The sequence below is a fragment of the Heterocephalus glaber genome, unplaced genomic scaffold (genome assembly GCF_053883595.1).
Source record: "Heterocephalus glaber isolate CG9 unplaced genomic scaffold, H.glaber_assembly_v1.0 deba00001504, whole genome shotgun sequence".
NCBI classification, from domain to species: domain Eukaryota; kingdom Metazoa; phylum Chordata; class Mammalia; order Rodentia; family Bathyergidae; genus Heterocephalus; species Heterocephalus glaber.
Genome location: NW_028258324.1, coordinates 72,130,291 through 72,150,556, shown reverse-complemented (window position 1 = coordinate 72,150,556; position 20,266 = coordinate 72,130,291). Strand labels below are relative to the sequence as shown.

The 20,266-nt window shown below is 50.4% G+C and overlaps 1 protein-coding gene across 1 annotated transcript in view; it reads left to right on the top strand.

Moving 5' to 3' along the window:
• Ptpn23 (protein tyrosine phosphatase non-receptor type 23) overlaps positions 1-20,266 on the top strand; it is a 28,989-nt gene that overhangs the window by 8,033 nt on the left and 690 nt on the right. Inside the window, 25 exon segments of the mRNA XM_004834976.4 lie at positions 11,083-11,157; positions 13,066-13,193; positions 13,379-13,455; positions 13,874-13,923; positions 14,006-14,137; positions 14,348-14,428; positions 14,499-14,630; positions 14,710-14,757; positions 15,032-15,088; positions 15,206-15,264; positions 15,414-15,493; positions 15,578-15,692; positions 15,782-15,847; positions 16,178-16,323; positions 16,468-16,749; positions 16,752-16,778; positions 16,865-17,019; positions 17,104-17,255; positions 17,338-17,405; positions 17,408-17,516; positions 17,608-19,381; positions 19,470-19,654; positions 19,727-19,831; positions 19,900-20,038; positions 20,133-20,246. Coding sequence (XP_004835033.2) covers positions 11,083-11,157; positions 13,066-13,193; positions 13,379-13,455; positions 13,874-13,923; positions 14,006-14,137; positions 14,348-14,428; positions 14,499-14,630; positions 14,710-14,757; positions 15,032-15,088; positions 15,206-15,264; positions 15,414-15,493; positions 15,578-15,692; positions 15,782-15,847; positions 16,178-16,323; positions 16,468-16,749; positions 16,752-16,778; positions 16,865-17,019; positions 17,104-17,255; positions 17,338-17,405; positions 17,408-17,516; positions 17,608-19,381; positions 19,470-19,654; positions 19,727-19,831; positions 19,900-20,038; positions 20,133-20,246 — 4,356 coding nt within the window.

The following is a 20,266-nucleotide window of genomic DNA, read 5'->3' as shown; positions in this document are numbered from 1 at the left end:
ATGCTGGCCAGGCATGGTGATGCATACCTTAGGCTGAGGTACAAGGATCACTGCAAGTTGGAGGCCATCCTGGACTACATAATGAGTTCAAGGCCAGGCTGGACTACATAGTGAAACCCTATCTCAAAAAACTAAACAGAGGGCTGGGGATTTAGCTCAGTGGTTTTGCCACCTGCTGTGCAAGCGCAAGGACCGGAGTTCGATCCTCGGTACCAAAAAAAAAACCAAAAAAAAAACTAAACAGAAAACAAGACAAAAAAACACATTCTCGCTGCTCCATAGACCCATTATGTGGATTTATTTTTGCTGCTCATTTTCAGAGTTGTATATGAGAACCATGTATATATGACTCTGTGTGTATGTATTTATATACATAGATATTTAACAATTCCAATAAATACTTTTATTTCACTTAAATGTCCACTGTAGTAATCAGACCTCAGAAGAAAATGCTATTTGTTTTTCTTTTTTTCCTTTTTTGGTACCAGGGCTCGAACTGGGGACCTTGCACTTGCGAGGCAGGCGCCGGAACCACTGAGCTAAATTCCCGGCCCTCTTTTTTTCTTTTTGATAATTTGAAATAGTAAGAAAAGGTCCAAAGGGGTAGGGGTGTTGGGAGGAGATGGGGAAAGGGAAGAAGGGAAAGGAAAAATTATGAGAAAAGAAAGAAAAAAATGGAAACAAAGTCTATGTAAATAGGGAAAGGCGCACAGTTGATGGGGAAAAAATAAGAACCAAGATGCATCATGTACAGGTACAAGCACCCAATGATAAATGTAAACATATTGTATACCTAGAATGTACCAATAAAAGAATTTAAGCAAAAAAAAAAAAGGTGTGTCCAAGGGCCAGGGACTTAGCTCAGTGGTTCTGGTGCTTGCCTTGTAAGCGCAAGGTCCCAAGTTCGATCCCTGCTACCAAAAAATTAAATAAATAAATGTGTATCCGATTTATTTCATTTAAGAGTATGGTCTCAAGGGCTGGGGATTTAGCTCAGCGGCACACCACTTGCTTGGCAAGTGCAAGGTCCTGAGTTCAATCCCTGGTACCAAAAAAATATATAGTATGGTCTCAAGGTGCAACCATTTAGCTATAAATGTCTGAAGCTCATTCTTCTTTATGGCAGAATAGTACTCCATTGCATAAAAAACACATTTGCTTTATCCATTTGTCGGTTGATGGGCATTTGAGCTGTTTCCAAGATTGAGCTATTATAAACTGCTGCTATAAACACAGGTGTGCATATATCACTGTGGTATGATGCTTTTAATTCTTTCTGGAAGATAACAAGAAGGGGAATAGCTGAGTCAAATGGAACCTCTACTTTAGTTTTTTGAGGAATCTCCACACTGATTTCCACAGTGGTTGCACCAGTCTACACTCCCACCAACAGTGGAGAAGGGTTCCTTTGTTCCCCCATAGTCCCTCCAGCATGTGTTACTGGTTGATTTCTTTCTTTCTTTTTTTTTTTGGTACTGGGGATTGAACTTGGGTCCTTGTGCTTGCAGAGCAAGTGGCGAAACCACTGAGCTAAAACCCCAGCCCACTGATTGATTTCTTGATAGCAGCCATTCTTTCTGGAGTGAGATGGAGTCTCAGAGTTACATTAATATGCATCTCTCCAATGATCAGTGATGTTGAACGTTTTTTCATATACTTCTTTCCTGTTTCTACATCATCTGAGAAGTGTCTATTCATTTCAGATGCCCATTTTTGAATTGGGTCTTTAAATTTGGGAGGGTCTGACTTTTTGGAGTTCTTTTATGTTCTAAATATTACTCCTTGATGAATAGCTGGTAAAATTTTTTGCCCACACTGTGGATTGTCTCTTCACTCTGCTGGTGGTTTCTCTTGGTGTGCAAAAGCTTTTTAATAAGATGAAGTCTCAGTTGTTGACTCTTTCTGACAGTTCCTTTGCAGCTGAGGTGTTGTTCGTAAAGTCTTTGCCTACACTAATGTCTTTAAGAGTTCTACCTTTTTTTTTTTTTGGTACTGAGGATCGAACTCAGGACCTTGTGTTTGCAAGGCAGGCACAGTGCCACTGAGCTAAATCCCCAGCCCTAGTTCTACCTATTCTATCTTCCAGCAGATTTAGTGTTTCTGTTTTAACATTTAGATCTTTGATCCACTTCAATTTGAGTTTAGTGCGGGGTGAAAGATACGGGTCTAGTTTCAGTCTTCAGCATGTGGAAAGCCAGTTTTTCCAGCATAATTTTTTTTCCTGGTACCGGGGATCAAACTCAGGACCTTGTGCTTGTGAGGTAGGCACAGCACCACTGAGCTAAATGCCCGGCCCAATCTCGAAGTCTTTTGATGTAGTTTTTGGGGTCTTCTGTGTAGAGTATCATGTCATCCACAAATAATGATAATTTAATTTCTTCCTTTCCTGTCCTTATTCCTTTTCTTTCTCTTGTCTAATCGCTCTGGCTAATGTTTCCAGAACTGTATTGAGTAGGAGTGGTGACAGTGGACATCCTTGTCTTGTTTCTGATTTTAGAGTGAAAGCTTTCAGAGTTTGTCTGTTTGCTATGATGTTGGCTATTGGTTTGTCATAGATGGCTTTTATCAGATTGCAATAAAGACCATCTATTCCAATTTTCTGTAGGGTTTTTATGAATGGGTGTTGGACATTGTCAAATGCTTTTTCTGCATCTATTGAGAGGATCATAGGTTTTTTTGTCCTTGGCTCTGTTAATATAATATATTGCAATTATTGACTTGTGTATGCTGAACCAGCACTGCATTCCTGGGTTTGAATCCTACTTGGTCATAGTGTATAACCTTCTTGATGATTTGTTACATTTGGCCAGTATCTTATTGAGGATTTTTTGCATCTGTGTTCATTAGGGAGACTGGTCTGTAGTTCTCTTTTTTGGTTGGATCCTTCTCTGATTTTGGAATCAGGGTAATGGTTGTCTCCAGGAATGAATTTGGGAGTATTGCTTCCCTTTCAATTTCATTAAAGAGTTTGAGAAATAGCAGCATTATATCTTCTCTAAATTTCTTGTAGAATTCAGCAATGAATCCATCAGGGCCTGGACTTTTCTTTGTTGGTAGTTTTTTAAATTATATCTTCAATTTCATTGACTGATAATTGGTTTATTTAGAATTTTTATATCTTCTTGATTCAGTTTTGGTAATTCATATATATCTAGGAATCTGTCCATTTCTTATTTTCCACCTTATTAGAATACCGATTCTTGAAGTAGGTTTTGATGATCTTCTGGATTTCTGCAGGATCCCATTGTCATTTCACTCTTTTCCTTCCTAATTGCATGGATTTGAGTCTTTCCTTTTTTGATAAGGCTGGTTAAGGTTTGTCAATTTTTTTGTTTGTTTGTTTGTTTTGGTACCGGGGATCGAACTCGGGTCCTTGAGCTTGCAAGGCAGGCAGCAGAACCACTGAGCTAAATCTCCGGCCCAGGGTTTGTCAATTTTATTTAATCTTTCAAAGGACCAACTCTTTGATTCATTGATACTTTCTTTGTATTGTTTTCTTAATCTCCATTGCATTTCTGCTCTGATTTTTATAATTTCCTCATATGAGCTTTGGGCTTGACTTGCTCTTCTTTTTCTTTTCATTTCTTTTTTTTTTTTTTTTGCTTTTCTTTTTCTAGGAGCTTGAGGTTCAACATTAGACTGTTTATTTGAGCCCACTGTTTTACTGATATGGGTGTTCACTGCTATAAATTTCCCTCATAGGACTGCTTTCATTGCATCCCAAAGTTCTGGTATGTTGTATTAGCATTATTGTTTAATTGTAGACACTGTCTGATTTCTTCTTTAATTGCATCTGTGATCCATTGGTTGTTCATGAGGGTGTTATTTAATTTTCATGTGTTTATGAAGTTCTTGTTTCTTTTGCCATTGTTTTCCAATTTCATCGCACTATGGTCTGGTAAGATGCGTGGGATAATTTCAGTTCCTTTGCATTTACTTCAGCATGTTCTATGAGCTAGTATTTGGTCTATTTTGGGGAATGTCCCATGTGCATCTGAGAAGAATGTATTCTGATGTCACGGGGGTGGAACACTCTGTAGACATCTACTAAGTCCATTTGTTCTAATGTTTGGTTCAGTTCTAATTCATTGTTGATTTTTTTGTCTAGTTTATCTATTTGTGACAATGGAGTATTAAGTTCCCCCATTACAACTATTAGTGCTCATTTGATTTTTTATGTCTATTAATATGTTTTATATAGTTGGGTATGCTGGTACTTGGTGCATATATATTTATGATTGTCATCTCTTTCTCTTGGATTGTTCCCTTTACAAGGATGTAATGACCATCTTTGTCTCTGTCTTTTTTTGGTACTGGGGTTTGAACTCGGGACCTTGCGCTTGCACGGCAGGCGGTGGCACCACTGAGCTAAATTCCCAGCCCCTTCTTTGTTTCTCTTAATCAGTCTTGGCTTGAAGTCTACTTTGTCTGCAAATAGAATAGCTGCACCTGCTTTTTTCTGGGTTCCTGTCACATGGAGTAGTTTTCCATCTTTTGACTTTCAGTCTATGAAATTCTTTTTTAATTAAATGTGTTTCTTATTTGCAGCATATTGTTGGATCTTGCTTCTTGATCCATTCTGTTTCTTTTTTTTTTTTTTTGGTACTGGGGATTGAACTTGGGACCTTGTGCTTGCAAGGCAGGTGGCAGCACCACTAAGCTAAATCCCCGGCCCTCATCTGTTTAATTTCTTGCCTTTCCTGGTGGATTCATTCTGTTGGGGTTCATGGAGTGTTGTAATCCTTGTTATCTCTTTCTAGGACATCCTTCAGAACACTTTAGAGTGCTGGTTTGGTAGTCATGAACTTCTTCAGGTGTTCTTTGTCACGGAAATATCTTATTTGTCCATCAATTTTGAAAGATAGTTTTGCGGAGTACATCAGTCTGGGTTGGAGGTTGTTTTCCTCTAGGGGTTGAAATACTTCAAGCTTTCCTTGACTTGAGGGTTTGTGTTGAGAAGTCTGCTGTGATTCTGATGGGCTTTTCCTTGTAGGTGATTTGTTTCTTTTCTCTAACAGCATTTAATATTCTGTTCTTGTGTTGAATTTCTGGAATCTTGACTATTATATGCCTTGGGAAGATTTTTCTTGATCATGGTTAATTGGAGTTCTACATGCCTCACTTATCTATATGTCAAATTCTTTTTTCCTTTGGGAAGTTTTCTGCCATTACTTCTGTGAACAGGTTTTTTATGTCATTTGTGCTATCTTCTGCCTTTTCATTGACTCCAATCAATCTTATCTTTTTTTTTTTTGTACCAGGGATCGAAGTCAGGTCCTTGTGTTTGCGAGGCAGGCGGTGGAACCACTGAGCTAAATCCCCGGCCCCTCAATCTTACCTTATTCTTCTTTGCATCATCTAGTAGCTGGTGGATTGATTTCTCATGGCCCCTTGCTATTTTTAAGAAATCTCTCTTTTCATGATTGCTAACCACAATCCTGTCTCCTATATCTGATATTCTGTCCTCACATTGGCTCATTCTGCTGTGTATATTTTCAATGGAATTTTGCGGGGGGGTACCGGGGATCGAACTCAGGTCCTTGTGCTTGTCCAGCAAGCGGCAAAACCACTGAGCTAAATCCCTGGCCTTCAATGGAATTTTTAATCTCCTGGATATCTGTTTGAATCTGTCTCATGGATTCCATTTCTTTCCTTTGCGGGGCATTTGTGGTTTCCATCATTTTCCTGAACTTCTCTTTTATTTTTTTATCTGTATCTGCTTTAGAGTCAGTAAGCATGTCTTTCATTCTGGTCACTATCTCTGTAGTTATCTGAGAAATTACTTCTGTTTTGATTTTTTTCTTTTTTGGTACTAGGGATCAAACTCGGGTCCTTATACTTGCACAGCAGGTGGCGAAACCACTGAGCTAAATCCCCAGCCCTGCTTTGATTTTTTTTCTAGAGCCTCATTCATCTGCTTTGTTGCTTCTGCTGTTAAACCATTTCAGAAAGTCCAGGTAAATGACTTTCAGATTATTCCACCTAATTGCCCCCTTGCTTTGCCTTTGGTGAGCTAAAAGTCTAGGAGGGTTACATCTTGTTCAAGTGTTTTCCATTTTCTATTATTTTAAATAATAATATTTTTAATTTTTTAAGAGTAATATTTCTTTAATTTCTGGGATGATGATGATGATGATGATGATGATTTTGGTACTGGGGATTGAACTCGGGACTGGGACCTTGGGCTTGCAAGGCAGGTGGCAGCACCCCTGAGCTAAATCCCCTGCCCTGATTCTTATAAATTACTTATGGGATGTAGCTTTATTGCTGGTATTCAGAACCCTTAGGAAATGACTACTTCTCAGAGGTGTCTTCCAGGTGTAGCTGGCTTTTGAGTTTTGAATCTGTTGCAAGGTCCTACCTCTTCAATTTATTGGGAATGAGAAGTTTCTCCTTACTTGGCCCAGCCACCGGTTCTTTGGGACTGGCCTATAGTTTTGGTTTTTTTTTTAAAGACCCTTAGGCAATCTCAGTCTTGGTATACCAGGAAGAACAACTGATTAGCACAGTTATGTCACCTTGGCTAAAGTAGTACAATCAGCAATAACAATAGAATCAAAGACAGCCTAGAAAATGACAAACTGTGGTAACTATTAATCTGCCACCTTTAACAGTATAAACTACTTTATAGTTATATAACAATCTAAAATGAACCAGAAAATTGTGTGTAATAAGTAAGCCCTTAATATGGCAATCTTACCCTTAGGGAAAAAGATTTAAAAGGGTAGGGGATAAAAAATAGAGAAACAGAAGAAGAGATTAGAATCAAGGCTGGAGGACAAAGGAAGATCATACAAATTTTGGGAAACTGATGAAGAAGATAGGAGGGGAAGAGAAAGGAAGAAATATAAACAAGAAAAGAACAGAAGAAGAACAACAGAAAAACTGGAAAGCATGTTCAAACAATCCAGAAGAAACAAGAACACAAAAGAAACAAGAAAGCAAACCAATACCAAAAGCGAGAAAAGAGGAAAAAACAAAAGGAAAAGGGAAAAAAAGTCCAATTCAAGGTGTGTCTCTGCTGTCACTAGTAGACATGGGCAGAGAGTCCAGAGCCGAATTGATTCATCCCAGCAAGTCAGCCGCAGCTTTACTGTGGGATATTGGACAATCCCAGCCAGCCTGCACCTTTGATTCCACTGAAGTTCAGGCCAGTTTCTGGCTGTGAGGCTGGAACCAGATTTGTTGAGCCTGCAATGATCCTCTTGCTAGCTTGAACTCATGTGCCTGCATGAGCTTGAACTCAGCTTCCTGCTGACTTGACCTCCACTCCCTGACCTGCTGACTCAAACTTGGCACCCTCGCTGCAAACCCGAAGCCACTAGATGGAGACGGCCTGTGGCTCTTCTGAGTTCTGAGTCCAAGATGGCTGCCGGCCAGTTGCCCTCTCCTGGGTGATGTCTGAACCTGAATAAGTCACTGGCCACCGCAGTCTGCTACGTCCACTGCTCCGTTTCACTCGTGCCTTTCTCTGTGGAGGCCTCTGGGGTCACCAGTAGTCATCATGTGTCTGCAGGTTCAACCCATTCCCACACTGTGAGTCTGGACTCTGGGAGAAGTGCTGCTTGCTACCTCCCTCTTCTTCGTTGAAGTCTTTCTTTTTGCTTTCCCCGTGGGCTTCAGTTCTCACTACAGATCCTCCCTCTGTCCTGGGGACCCACTTCCCTCCTTCTTCTCCTCATATTCCAGTGTCAGGACACCAGATCTTAGAGAGGCTCTTTCTCTGCTGCTCACCACTCCACCATCTTCCCAGAAGTCCTAAAAATCAGTTTTTGAGATTCCTTAAAAAACCTTAAAACAGTAATTCCATTCAACCCAGCTATGTCCCTGCTGGATATATTCCTAAAGAGTTAAAGACATCATATTATAGTGGAACCTGCATTGCCATGTTTATAGAAGCACAACTCATAATAACTAAACTTGGAAGTAGCCTATATGTCCATCAGCAGAAAGGATAAAGAATATGTGTGTATACACAGTGGAGCACTGCTCAGCTATAACAAAGGGTATATTTGGGTCATTTGTAGGAAAATGGGTGCTTCTTGAGACCGTAATACTTGGTGAAATAAATCACATATACAAGCCTAAATTATCACATGATTTCTCTTAGTTGAGAAACTTGAATCATAAATAATTTTTTTTTTTGGTACCGGGGATCAAACTCAGGACCTTGCACTTGTGAGTATAATTTTTAAATAAACATATACATTTAGGGGCCGGGGATTTAGCTCAGTGATTTCGTCGCTTTATTTATTTATTTTTATTTATTTGTTTGTTTGTTTGTTTGTTTAATTTGGTACGGGGATTGAACTCAGGTCCTTGCACTTGCGAGGCAGGCAGCAGAACCACTGAGCTAAATCCCAGGCCCGGAAGTAGACCTTTTACAAGTGGGAAGAGGATCTGGAGATGTAGGTGGGGAAGGAGAGACAGAGAAGCGAAAGTAACAAAGGATTAAGACTCAGTGTGTAGCTGGGTGTGGTAGCGCATGTCTGTAATCCCAGTACTCAGGAGGCTGAGGCAGGAGGATTGCTGAGTTTTAGTCCAGCCTGGAATATACAGACTTCTCACAAACCAAAAAAAAAAAAGATTCAGTATGTACATGTATCAGCTCCTTCTGATGAATGTAATCAGTTTATGCTGCAAGCATGTGCTAATAAAAATTTGAAAGAAAAAAAGACAATAGGAAATAGGGTAGTAGATGTTTTGGAGTTGGGAAGGGGATTTAGAGATGGGAAGGGAATTAAAAAGGATTAACATTTGATATGTACACACTCCTCTGGATGAATGTATTCACTATGTATCGGAAATATGTACTAATAAAAATATTAAAATATCTTCCCTGATTACTTAAATTTTATCTGGTTCCCCTTTGAGACAGGATCCAGTTAAATCACTCAGTTCCCCAGGCAGGGCCTAAACTAGTGATCTTCCTGTCTCAGCCTCCTAGAGTGTTAGGATCACAAGTGTATGCCATTGTGCCTGATCCCCATTTTATGACTTCTTTTTTCAAATTTAGATCCAGTCATAGTTCTCATATTGCACTTAATTATTCTCTTCCTGTAGTTGTTTAGTTTAGAAAATCAGCCCTGCTTTGCTCTGTTGGGGCCTGAACCCAGGGCCTCACACATGCTAAGCAAGTGCTCTACCCCTGAGCTACATCCCTAGGCTTTCACTGTTGAAATGAAACTAATCTTTCAAAGAGATTGGGTTGTTTGGTAATAGCCTATCTTAAAAATTTTCTGAGTATTTCCATTAAGTGGAAATTGTGTGTCTGTCCTGTGCCTTCCCTGTAAGGCCATCATTTGCAGTGTGCATACATCTAAGAGAGCCCCCACCTTTCCTTGCTTATTGTTTGGCATGGGGTTGCCCTTACCATGGGCACACAGTCCGACAGGCAGGGACAACAGGTAGAGCAGCCTTGGTACCCAGCGAGGTGGTTCCAAGTCACTGTTGGCTGGGTGATGCCGGGAGGTGGCAGAGGAGTCCTGGACAGCTGTTACGAAGTCTAGGCCAAGATTGGATTTAGTCTTGGGGGCTTTGGGACGTTCCTGTAGCATCCTTTTGGGGTCATACTTTTCTTTTAAATTATACCTCCTTCCTTAGGATTTCACTACCCTGAGATAAGCATGTTTTGGTATAGTTTTCCCTCAAAGTTGTGCATGTTTCAGAAACGTTGGAAGCTGAGACTTGTGGCAGTTGTTACTTCTGGCCACTGGGTTGGGATACATTTGTTGGGTTTTTTTGTTTTGTTTTGTCATTTTGGTACTGGGGATTGAACTTCGGACCTGCGCCTTCGAGGCAGGCACCGGAACCACTGAGCTAAATCCCTGGTCCTATTGTTGGGATACATTTGAAAAGGGGGGGTTGGGTACAGGGACTTTCAGGAGGAGGGGTTTGGGAGCAGGGGTTTAGGAAACCAGTTATATGGTGCAGCGGTGAGCTCTGCAGTCACCTCCTGTCTGTCGCTTTTCTCCCTTTGCCTTCTGGAGCAGATGGCAGCTGTCACCCAGTCTCAGGTCCCACCTGGCTGACTCGAGCATGTCAGGATCCTGGGAAGGGACCTGGGAAGGGTGGGCGGGCCGCTGAACAGTCACTTCCAGCCTTCTCTCTCCCCTCACAAACCTGGGCCAGGGCCCGTCGACTTGGTAATCAGTGTTATTTGTGGTGTGAGTGGGTCCCCAGATTGTTGACAGCGCGCCAAAGGCAGAGGCTGCTGCAGGGCTGATTCCTCTGCTGCAGTCTGCTGATCTGCCTGGGACAAGGGCCCTTTGGTCTAGGCTTCCAGGCTGGGGTCCAAGATATCCCAGGCCAGGACAGTCCACTCTGTGGTTAGTATGGCAGGCCTGCTAGTCCCCTCTCCGACTGGGCAGTGGCTCCCCTGCTCCTGCCTGGGTCATTCCCATCACAGCCAAGGTCTTTCCTTACAGACAGGGACACTGTGAGTCACCGGGTTCTATGGTGCCCTTTCCCAGCCAGTATGGATTGGCAAGGAAGGCCTGGTACTGTCCAGCTTGGTGCCCCTGCCTGCATGTGCTGCCCACTTGGTGTTATGATTGTGACTAGAGAACACAGCAGGGCCAGTGCTTGGGGAGGCTTGAGTTTGTGACTTTTTAGGGTGCTTCTGGGGTTGCAGTTCAGCCACCTAAGCTTCCTGGGCGCCGAGCTGATGGAGCCCTGGAGTTTGTAGGAGAGGGCTGTAGCCTCTGAGGAGCCTTCACAGCATGTCCAGCCTCATTTTCTACTGTGCTTGGAGGAGGAGGTGGCTTTTGTGCTCCATGTCTTGCTGCTGCCCCCCCCCACCCCGGCCCAGTGTTTTTGAGCCAGGGTCCCACTGTGTGGTTCAGGCTGGCCTTGAATTCATCATGCAACCTAGGCTGGCCTGGAATTTGAGTGAAGCTCAGCTTCCCCGAGTGCTGGGATTGCAGGGCACTCCCACCCCTGGCTTGCTGCCCAGTACAGAGGCAGAGTTCCCGGTGGTCTGGGAGGCCAGCTCGTGGTTGTGGGTTCGGACTTGATCCTGTGGCCTGGCTCTGGTCTCAGAGGAGGGGTATGTGTGCCCTCTCACATTCTTTCTCTCTCTAGTTTGTCCTGAAGAATTACGGAGAGAACCCAGAGTCCTACAATGAGGAACTGAAGAAGCTGGAGTTGCTCAGACAGGTAGGAGAGCATTTTTACACAGTACACAGCACTCAGCAGCACTGTGGTCACCAGTCCCTAGGCCGGGGCAGCAACCTGCACAGAGCTGTGGGCAGAATAGGGCCACCCTGAGGGCGGCTGGACCAGGAGACCGAGGCCTGTGCTGTGCCTGCCTTGGTGTCTTCATGTGCAGATTGGGCCGTTCAGTGTTTCTTGGCCTGGTAAACTCATAGGACACTTTTTACTTAGAACGCTGAGAGTAATTTTTCCAATGAAATAATTTCTAGACTAAAAAACCTCCCAGACTCAGCAGCATATAAAGTAAAATGTAAATGAGAAATTTTGGTACTAACGTGAGTCTGGTTGGTTTGTGTCTTGTTTTGTTTTTTCAGTAGTCCAGGCTGGCCTTAAAATCGCTATGTAGCCCAGGCTGGTCTCAAACTTAAGAACTTTTTGCCTTAGCTTCCTAAGTGCAAGGATTATTGGCCACCACATCTGGCTCCTGTTCTTAATGACAGCAAGACTCAAATTCCCCTTTTATGTAACTCTGATTTGTAGAGGAATGTCAGTGTAATTGGGGAAGCTTTAAGTCAGTGTCTTTTCCTGATCCAGGCCTCAGTTTTGCCGTGTGTATATAAAGGAGGGGGTGTTTATGAGACTTTCTGACCCACATCAGGTCCTTGCTTTCAGACTCCTGAGCTGCTCCCCACATGGGAATACCTTTGCTGTTTATTGTAAAAATTGAAAATATTTAATGTAAAGAATATAGAAACAAAACAAAAAGAATATATAAACTTTATAAAGAACTAAATATATATCTCTACCAGGCACATACCTTTATCTGTTTACCTACCTACAGTATATGTGTAGAAAGGGAAATCTATTGGGCCAGGCATTTAGCTCAGTGGTTCCGGTGCCTGCCTCGCAAACACAAGGTCCTGAGTTCGATCTCTGGTACCAAAAAAAAAAAAAAAAAAAGGGAAATCTAACCTTACTACCCAGAGATAATCACTGGTAACATTTCTGTATACAGTCTTCTGAACTCTTTTTGTCTGCATGTCTGTTTAAAAATTAATAATCTCTGTGGTTTTATCTGAGTGAGATCATACCATTCTTCTGTGATGTGCTTTTTTGCCTGAAAGTATATCAAGGACATCTTTTCTTTTTTTGGTACTGGGGATTGAACTCCAGTCCTTGCACTTTTGAGGCAGGTGGCGGCACCACTGAGCTAAATCCCCGGGCCTGTCAAGGACATCTTAATGTATCAATAGAAACCTTTATGTTTAGTTTCACTAGTTTTCATGGCTGCAGAATATCCTCTTGTGGCTGGCTTCAGTGTCATTTATTTCACATGTTCTTTTTTTTTTTGGTACTGGGGATCGAACTCGGGTCCTTGCGCTTGCGTAGCAGGCGGCAAAACCACTGAGCTAAATCCCCGGCCCTATTTCTTATGTTCTTTAGAATAGAAGGTGGGCTGGCATACACTTTGTCATTGGTAACGTGGTCGTAAATATCCTTACAAAGATTTGCTTATGATGTAAATTTCTAGATACAGTTCTAGATACAGAACTGTAGATGTACCAACACACATCTGTAATCCCAGCTGCTCAGGAGGCTGAGGCAGGGAGACTGCAAGTGAGGCCAGCCTGGTCACCTTACTGAGACCGTGTCTCAAAGTTAAAAATGGTGGGGATGTAGCGCAGTGCTGTCCGGGTTCAGTCTCTTGTAACAACCCTTCCCCCTCTAAAACACCAGGTGAACATTGCAAGCTGCTTTCTAGGAATGCTGTTGCAGGCAGCCAGCCCTGGCAGGTGGAGTGGTCTGTTGAGCGGCTGGCTCCTTGGTATGTGGTTCCACCAGCTCTAGTTCTGGTGTGTGTTTCCTGGCATTTGTGGGTGAGCTCACTTGTTTCTCCCTTCTACCCCGCAGAATGCTGTCCGCGTCCCCCGGGATTTTGAGGGCTGCAGTGTTCTCCGAAAGTACCTCGGCCAGCTGCACTACCTGCAGAGTCGTGTCCCCATGGGCTCGGGGCAGGAGGCTGCAGTCCCTGTCACCTGGTGAGAGCCAGCAGCAATGCTGGGGCATGGGGCTGGGTGCTTGGGTGGCAGCAGTGCTCCTCTCCCCTGCAAGGGTAAGGAGCGGCCCTGTGGGGTCTCCTGCCCCCCACATACACACACTGGGGCCATGGTCCCCTTGGCCTTGGCCAGCCCTGGTCTCTAGTGACCAGACTGCTGCATTGCAGGACTGAGATCTTCTCAGGCAAGACTGTGGCCCATGAGGACATCAAGTACGAGCAGGCATGCATCCTCTACAACCTCGGTGAGCCATCTAGTCCTTCCCTCAACCTCTTGCCCTGCCCGCCTCAGTCTCAGCTTGCCAGAGGCCATAGAGGCTGTGGGTCTCCACTGCCTTTACCACAGCCCTTAGCCCCTGTGTGCCCTGGCAGGAGAGGCGGCCTCTGTCCCCAGACTTGACAGCAGCCCCTCCCCTGTGGCTTTGGACCACCTGGGCTCAGGGAGGAAGAAGGAGCAGGAGAGGAGTCTGTGCCATCTTGCAAGCTTCCAGAGGGGCCCTGGGCTCTAGAGAGCAGCCTGGGCTGTGCTGCTGGGTTTCCTGGGCCCTTGGACTGTGGCCCTGCAGACCTGCTTTCCTGGTGGGCTGGCACAGTGCCCCTCTGCCTTTCTGGGACACAGTCGTGACTGTGAGAGCCCTAACACTGTGTCCTCTGCCTCCCCAGGCGCGCTGCACTCCATGCTGGGGGCCATGGACAAGCGGGTGTCGGAGGAGGTGAGAAGGCGGCAGTGGCGGGACATGCAGGTGAGCGCCGCCCCTGAGAGTGGACTTGGCCAGCTTCCCCCCTCTCTTGCAGGGCATGAAGGTCTCCTGCACCCACTTCCAGTGTGCAGCAGGTGCCTTTGCCTACCTGCGGGAGCACTTCCCCCAGGCCTACAGCGTGGACATGAGCCGCCAGATCCTCACTCTCAACGTCAACCTCATGCTGGTGAGGAGGGGTCAAGCCAGCTGGATCTAGGGGCAAGTGGCCAGGGTGGGGCACTGAGGTTTGAGCCCTGGACCGGCCTCATGCAGAGGTCTGTGGGGCTGACTTGGAGGGGAGAGGGCAGCAAAGTGCGTCCCTCGTTGTCATATGCACTGTCCCCCCCTCCCCGGGGGGTTCCAGGTGAGGAGGGGAGTGACCTGTGTGTGTCCCCAGGGCCAAGCGCAGGAGTGCTTGCTGGAGAAGTCCATGCTGGACAACCGAAAGAGCTTCCTGGTTGCCCGCATCAGCGCACAGGTAGGGGCAGGCTGAGGCAGGCTATGCCCTGCCCTGGCCTCCACTGACTGTCCGTCCTGTCCCACCCCAGGTGGTAGACTACTATAAGGAGGCATGCCGGGCCCTGGAGAACCCTGACACCGCCTCGCTGTTGGGCCGCGTCCAGAAGGACTGGAAGAAGCTGGTGCAGATGAAGATGTACTACTTTGCTGCAGTGGCTCATGTGAGCTCCAGCCCCGGGGATGGTCTGGGCTGGGTTGCTGGGGTCGGGACTGAGTCTGATGCCGCCTCTTCTGCCCTAGCTACACATGGGGAAGCAGGCTGAGGAGCAGCAGAAGTTCGGGGAGCGGGTAAGTGGGCTGTGGTGGGGGCACTCAGGCCCCAGTCAAGCCTCAGTAGGTGGGCCTGCTGCAGTCCTATCCTGTAGAGTCCCGAGATGGTCTCTGCGTCACCCCCACACGCCTGGCCACCCTGCTGCAAGTCCGGTGGCTCTTAGGTCTTGGTTCCCCGTGAAGCGCTCATCCTGGGTGTAAACTGTAGCTGGGCTTCAGATGGTCACTGGGTGGCCAGGCAGGAGGAGCAGGGGCCACACAGGGACAACAGAGCAGGCTTTGTTCTCTGCAGGTGGCCTACTTCCAGAGTGCCCTGGACAAGCTTAATGAAGCCATCAAGTTGGCCAAGGTAAGACTGAAGAGGCCTGTCTGCCCTCGGCCTGGATGAGGGGAGCAAGCCCAGTAGGGCTGCCTGGGCTTGGCACATCTGGTGGATGCTGAGGTTCCGTTCCTGTGCTACCCCCAGGGTCAGCCTGACACTGTGCAAGATGCACTTCGCTTCACTATGGATGTCATCGGTGGAAAGTGAGTCTGGGGCTCCCTTACTGCAGGCCCTCTCATGCCCTGCCTGTACCCTGAGAGGAGGCGCCAGGAGAGAGCTGTGCACCCACGAGAGACTAGGTCTCGGGTCCTGCTGAGGCCCAATTCCTCACCCCCCTGCTCCCAACCCCCAGGTACAACTCTGCCAAGAAGGACAATGACTTTATCTACCATGAGGCTGTCGCAGCCCTGGACACCCTGCAGCCTGTGAAAGGTCTGAGGCCAAGAGAGGCTGGGGAGCGGGTGTGAGGGGAGAATGGACAGGGGTCTCCATGGGCCTGACGTCCTCCTGCCCTAGGTGCTCCCTTGGTGAAGCCCTTGCCTGTGAACCCCACGGATCCAGCTGTCACGGGCCCTGACTTTTTTGCCAAACTGGTACCCATGGCTGCCCACGAGGCCTCGTCACTGTACAGGTGGGTGGGGCCGGCCTACCCTCGGCATGAGAGGAGTCGGGTGTCTCAGGAGACATGGCTGTCTAGCAGCTGCTCTGTGCCTTCCACAGTGAGGAGAAGGCCAAGCTGCTTCGGGAGGTGATGGCCAAGATCGAGGACAAGAATGAGGTCCTGGAGTAAGTGTGGGATGGGACACAGCCCTCACAGGGGGCCAGACTGCTGCCTGGATGGGCGAGGGAGGAATGCAGTGTCTTGCCTGGGCTGTAGTAGCTTTCCCAGCCCGCCCCTGCCCAGGAGCTCAGGCTAGATGTGAGTCCTGGGGCTTGGTGTCCCATCTGTGCCAGTTCCTAGCTGTCCTGGGTGTGCTCTGTGGGTCCATGGGGCAGTGGTAGAAGTCGGTAGAGGGGATTTGCTCTTAAGTCCTAGACCCAGCTTCAGCAGAGGGGCACGCCCCAGCAGGAGTTGGGTCGGCACCCAGCACCTACCCCACCTGGTTGACCCTGTAGCCAGTTCATGGATTCGATGCAGCTGGATCCTGAGACCGTGGACAATCTGGATGCATACAGCCACATCCCACCCCAGCTCATGGAGAAGTGTGCAGCGCTCAGTGTGCGGCCGGACACCGTCAGGAACCTTGTCCAGTCCATGCAGGGTGAGGGGGCAGAGTGGGTGTGTAGGGGAGCACAAGTCATCTGCTGTGGCCTGGCCCCGGCCCATCACCGAGCAGTGACTGAATGGCAGCTGGCCCAAGGGGTGCCTGGCCCACCTGCCTTAGGGGTTGCCCTCTCCACCCCAGTGCTGTCGGGCGTGTTCACGGACGTGGAGGCCTCCCTGAAGGACATCAGGACCTTGCTGGAGGAGGACGAGCTGCAAGAGCAGAAGGTGCAGGAGACCATGGGCCAGGCTGGGGCCGGCCCAGCCATCGCCAAGGCAGAACTGGTGGAGGTGAGGAAAGAGTGGACCAAGTACATGGAGGTGCACGAGAAGGCATCTTTCACCAACAGTGAGCTGCACCGTGCCATGAACCTGCACGTGGGCAACCTCCGCCTGCTCAGTGGGCCGCTGGACCAGGTCCGGGCTGCCTGCCCACGCCGGTCCTCAGCCCAGGTGAGCCGCCACCCGGACGCGTGTGTGTATGTGAGTGTGGGGAGCTTGGACTTTTGCTGGCCTCACTGGTGGCTGCCACCCCCCAGAGGACAAGGCTGTGCTGCAGAACCTGAAGCGCATCCTGGCCAAGGTGCAGGAGATGCGAGACCAACGCGTGTCCCTGGAGCAGCAGCTACGTGAGCTGATCCAGAAGGATGACATCACCGCCTCGCTGGTGACTGCGGACCACTCAGAGATGAAGGTGGGTGGTGGGTGGGCAAAGGTGGGAGCGCTGCCCTGCCCTGAGCCACTGAGGCCCCGAGTGTCCTCCCCCTCACCTCCTTAGAAGCTGTTTGAGGAGCAGCTGAAGAAATACGACCAGCTGCGGGTGTACCTGGAGCAGAACCTGGCCGCCCAGGACAACGTGCTCCGCGCGCTCACTGAGGCCAACGTGCAGTATGCAGCCGTGCGGCGGGTGCTCAGTGGCCTGGACCAGAAGTCAGTGCCCGAGTTGTGCTGCTGCCCTCACCTTGCCCTGCCCCACCTGGGGCAGCTGCATAACCCGGCCTATGCCTGCCAGGTGGAACTCTACGCTACAGACCCTGGTGGCCTCCTACGAAGCCTATGAGGACCTAATGAAGAAATCCCAAGAGGCAAGGACTTCTATGCGGACCTGGAGAGCAAGGTGGCTGCCTTGCTGGAACGGGCACAGTCTGCCTGCCAGGCACGAGAGGCTGCCCGCCAGCAGCTCCTGGACCGGTGAGTGTGGCCCCCAGCTGCCTTGCAGCTCTGGCTCCCACCCAGGTGGGCTGGGTTCAGGGAGTGGCCTCACTTCCCTGCCTGTCCCCAGAGAGTTGAAGAAGAAGCCGCCCCCAAGGCCCACAGCCCCGAAGCCACTGCTGCCCCGCAGGGAGGAGGGCGAGGCAGTGGAGACCGGGGACCCGCCCGAGGAGCTGCGCAGCCTGCCCCCTGACATGGTGGCTGGCCCGCGGCTGCCAGACGCCTTCCTGGGAGCCGCCACCCCGCTCCCCTTCACGCCTGGCCCCTTGCCCAGCTCCACCGGCCCAGGCCCCCACTACGTCTCAGGCCCCCTCCCCGCTGGCACACACTCAGGCCCCACCCAGCTGCTGCAGGCCAGAGCTCCGGGGCCCCTGGCCATGCCCTTGGTACCTGCACCCATCCTCTACCCGGGCCCTGGCTACACCCCCGAGCTGGGCCTTGTGCCGCGGTCCTCCCCTCAGCATGGCACGGTGAGCAGTCCCTACGGGGCCGTCGCAGGCCTGCCCTCTGCCCCGCCTCCCCAGTGTCCGGGCCCTGCATTGGCCATGGCAGTTGGGCCGGCCACCACCACGGTGGACAGCATCCAGGCCCCCATCCCCAGCCACATGGCACTCCGGCCAAAGCCCAGCCCTGCTCCGCAGCCCTGCTTTCCCCCACAGCCCGCTCCGTCACAGCAGCCCCTGCCGCTGCCCGTGCCCATGCCTGTGCCCTACACATACCCTGTTGGGACCAAGCAACCTCTTACAGCCCCCCCAGCTCAGCACCACTTTTCTCCTGGAGTCCCCACGGGGTTTCCCCCACCCCAGGGCCCCAGGATTGGGCCCCAGCCACATCCTTCGAGGGCAGCATTTGGGCCTCTGCCCCCTCAGCAACCTCTTCCATTCCAGCATCCACACCTCTTCCCGCCCCAGGCCCCGGGGATCCTCCCCCCACAGCCTCCCTATGCCTTCCCGCCCCAGCCTGCTGTCCTCGGGCAGCCACCAGCTGTGCTGCACACCCAGCTCTACGCGGGCCTTTCCCAGGACACCCTGCCGGCCTCATCTGGGGCTCTGCCCTTCCCCAGCCCCGGGCCCCCCCAGCCTCCGCCTCCCCACCCACCCCTGGCCTATGGTCCCACTCCTTCTCCCAGGCCCCTGGGTGCCCCGGCAGCCCCACTACCCATGCATGGCCCTCCGCCTGCTGGCCAGCCCAGCCCCAGTCCCCACCTGGTGCCTTCACCCGCTCCATCTCCCGGGCCTGGCCCGGTGCCCCCTCGGCCCCCTACAGCAGAGCCCCCCGCATGCCCACGCCGGGGCCCGGCAGCTGCAGACCTACTGTCCTCCAGCCCTGAGAGCCAGCACGGAGGCGCACAGCCTCCTGGGGGCGGGCAGCCCCTGCTGCAGCCAACCAAGGTCGATGCCGCTGAGGGCCGTCGCCCACAGGCCCTGCGGCTGATCGAGCGGGACCCCTATGAGCATCCTGAGAGGCTGCGGTGCTTGCAGCAGGAGCTGGAGGCCTTCCGGGGCCTGCTGGGGGACACAGGGGCGCTGGATGCAGTCTGGCGGGAACTGCAGGAGGCACAGGAACAGGATGCGCGAGGCCGCTCCATCGCCATCGCCCGCTGCTACTCCCTGAAGAACCGACACCAGGACGTCATGCCATACGACAGCAACCGCGTGGTGCTGCGCTCGGGCAAGGACGACTACATCAACGCCAGCTGTGTGGAGGGGCTGTCACCATACTGCCCGCCCCTTGTGGCCACCCAGGCCCCACTGCCCGGCACAGCTGCTGACTTCTGGCTTATGGTCCACGAGCAGAAAGTGTCAGTCATTGTCATGCTGGTGTCTGAGGCCGAGATGGAGAAGGTGAGGGCGGGGCGGGGTGCCTCTGAGGCAGAGTGGGCGGTGGGCAGGTACCCGGGAAACTGGCCTTGCTGTACCCCTCTGCCCCCAGCAAAAGGTGGCCCGCTACTTCCCCACGGAGCGCGGCCAGCCCATGGTGCATGGAGCCCTGAGCCTGGCGCTGAGCAGCGTGCGAGCCACCGAGACCCATGTGGAGCGGGTGCTGAGTCTGCAGTTCCGTGACCAGAGTCTCAAGCGCTCCCTCGTGCACCTCCACTTCCCCACCTGGCCGGAACTGTATGTCCCCTGGCCTGGCCGGGGGGGGGGGCTGTGGCGGGCCTAATTCTCACCACCCCACCCTGCCTCCAGAGGCCTGCCCGACAGCCCTGGCAACCTGCTTCGCTTCATCCAGGAGGTGCACACGCATTACCTGCACCAGCGGCCCCTGCACACGCCCATCGTCGTGCACTGCAGGTAGGCCGGCTGCTGCGGAGGGTTGCCCTCCTGGGCTTCTGGCCCAGCCTCACCCCCTTCTCTCACAGTTCTGGAGTGGGCCGCACAGGTGCCTTCGCGCTGCTCTACGCAGCTGTGCAGGAAGTGGAGGCTGGGAATGGCATCCCTGAGCTGCCCCAGCTGGTGCGGCGCATGCGGCAGCAGAGGAAGCACATGCTGCAGGAGAAAGTGAGCGCTGCAGCCCACAACGTGGGCCAGGATGGAGTGGGTGGCCCTGAGCCATGGCCCCGCTGCCCGCTGACCAGCCCCTCCCCCTCTGCAGTTGCACCTCAGGTTCTGCCATGAGGCGGTGGTGCGGCACGTGGAGCAGGTGCTGCAGCGCCACGGCGTGCCCCTACCCTGCAAGGCCCTGGCCGGTTCCGGCCCCAACCTGAAGGTGAGGGAGCTCCCCCGGGC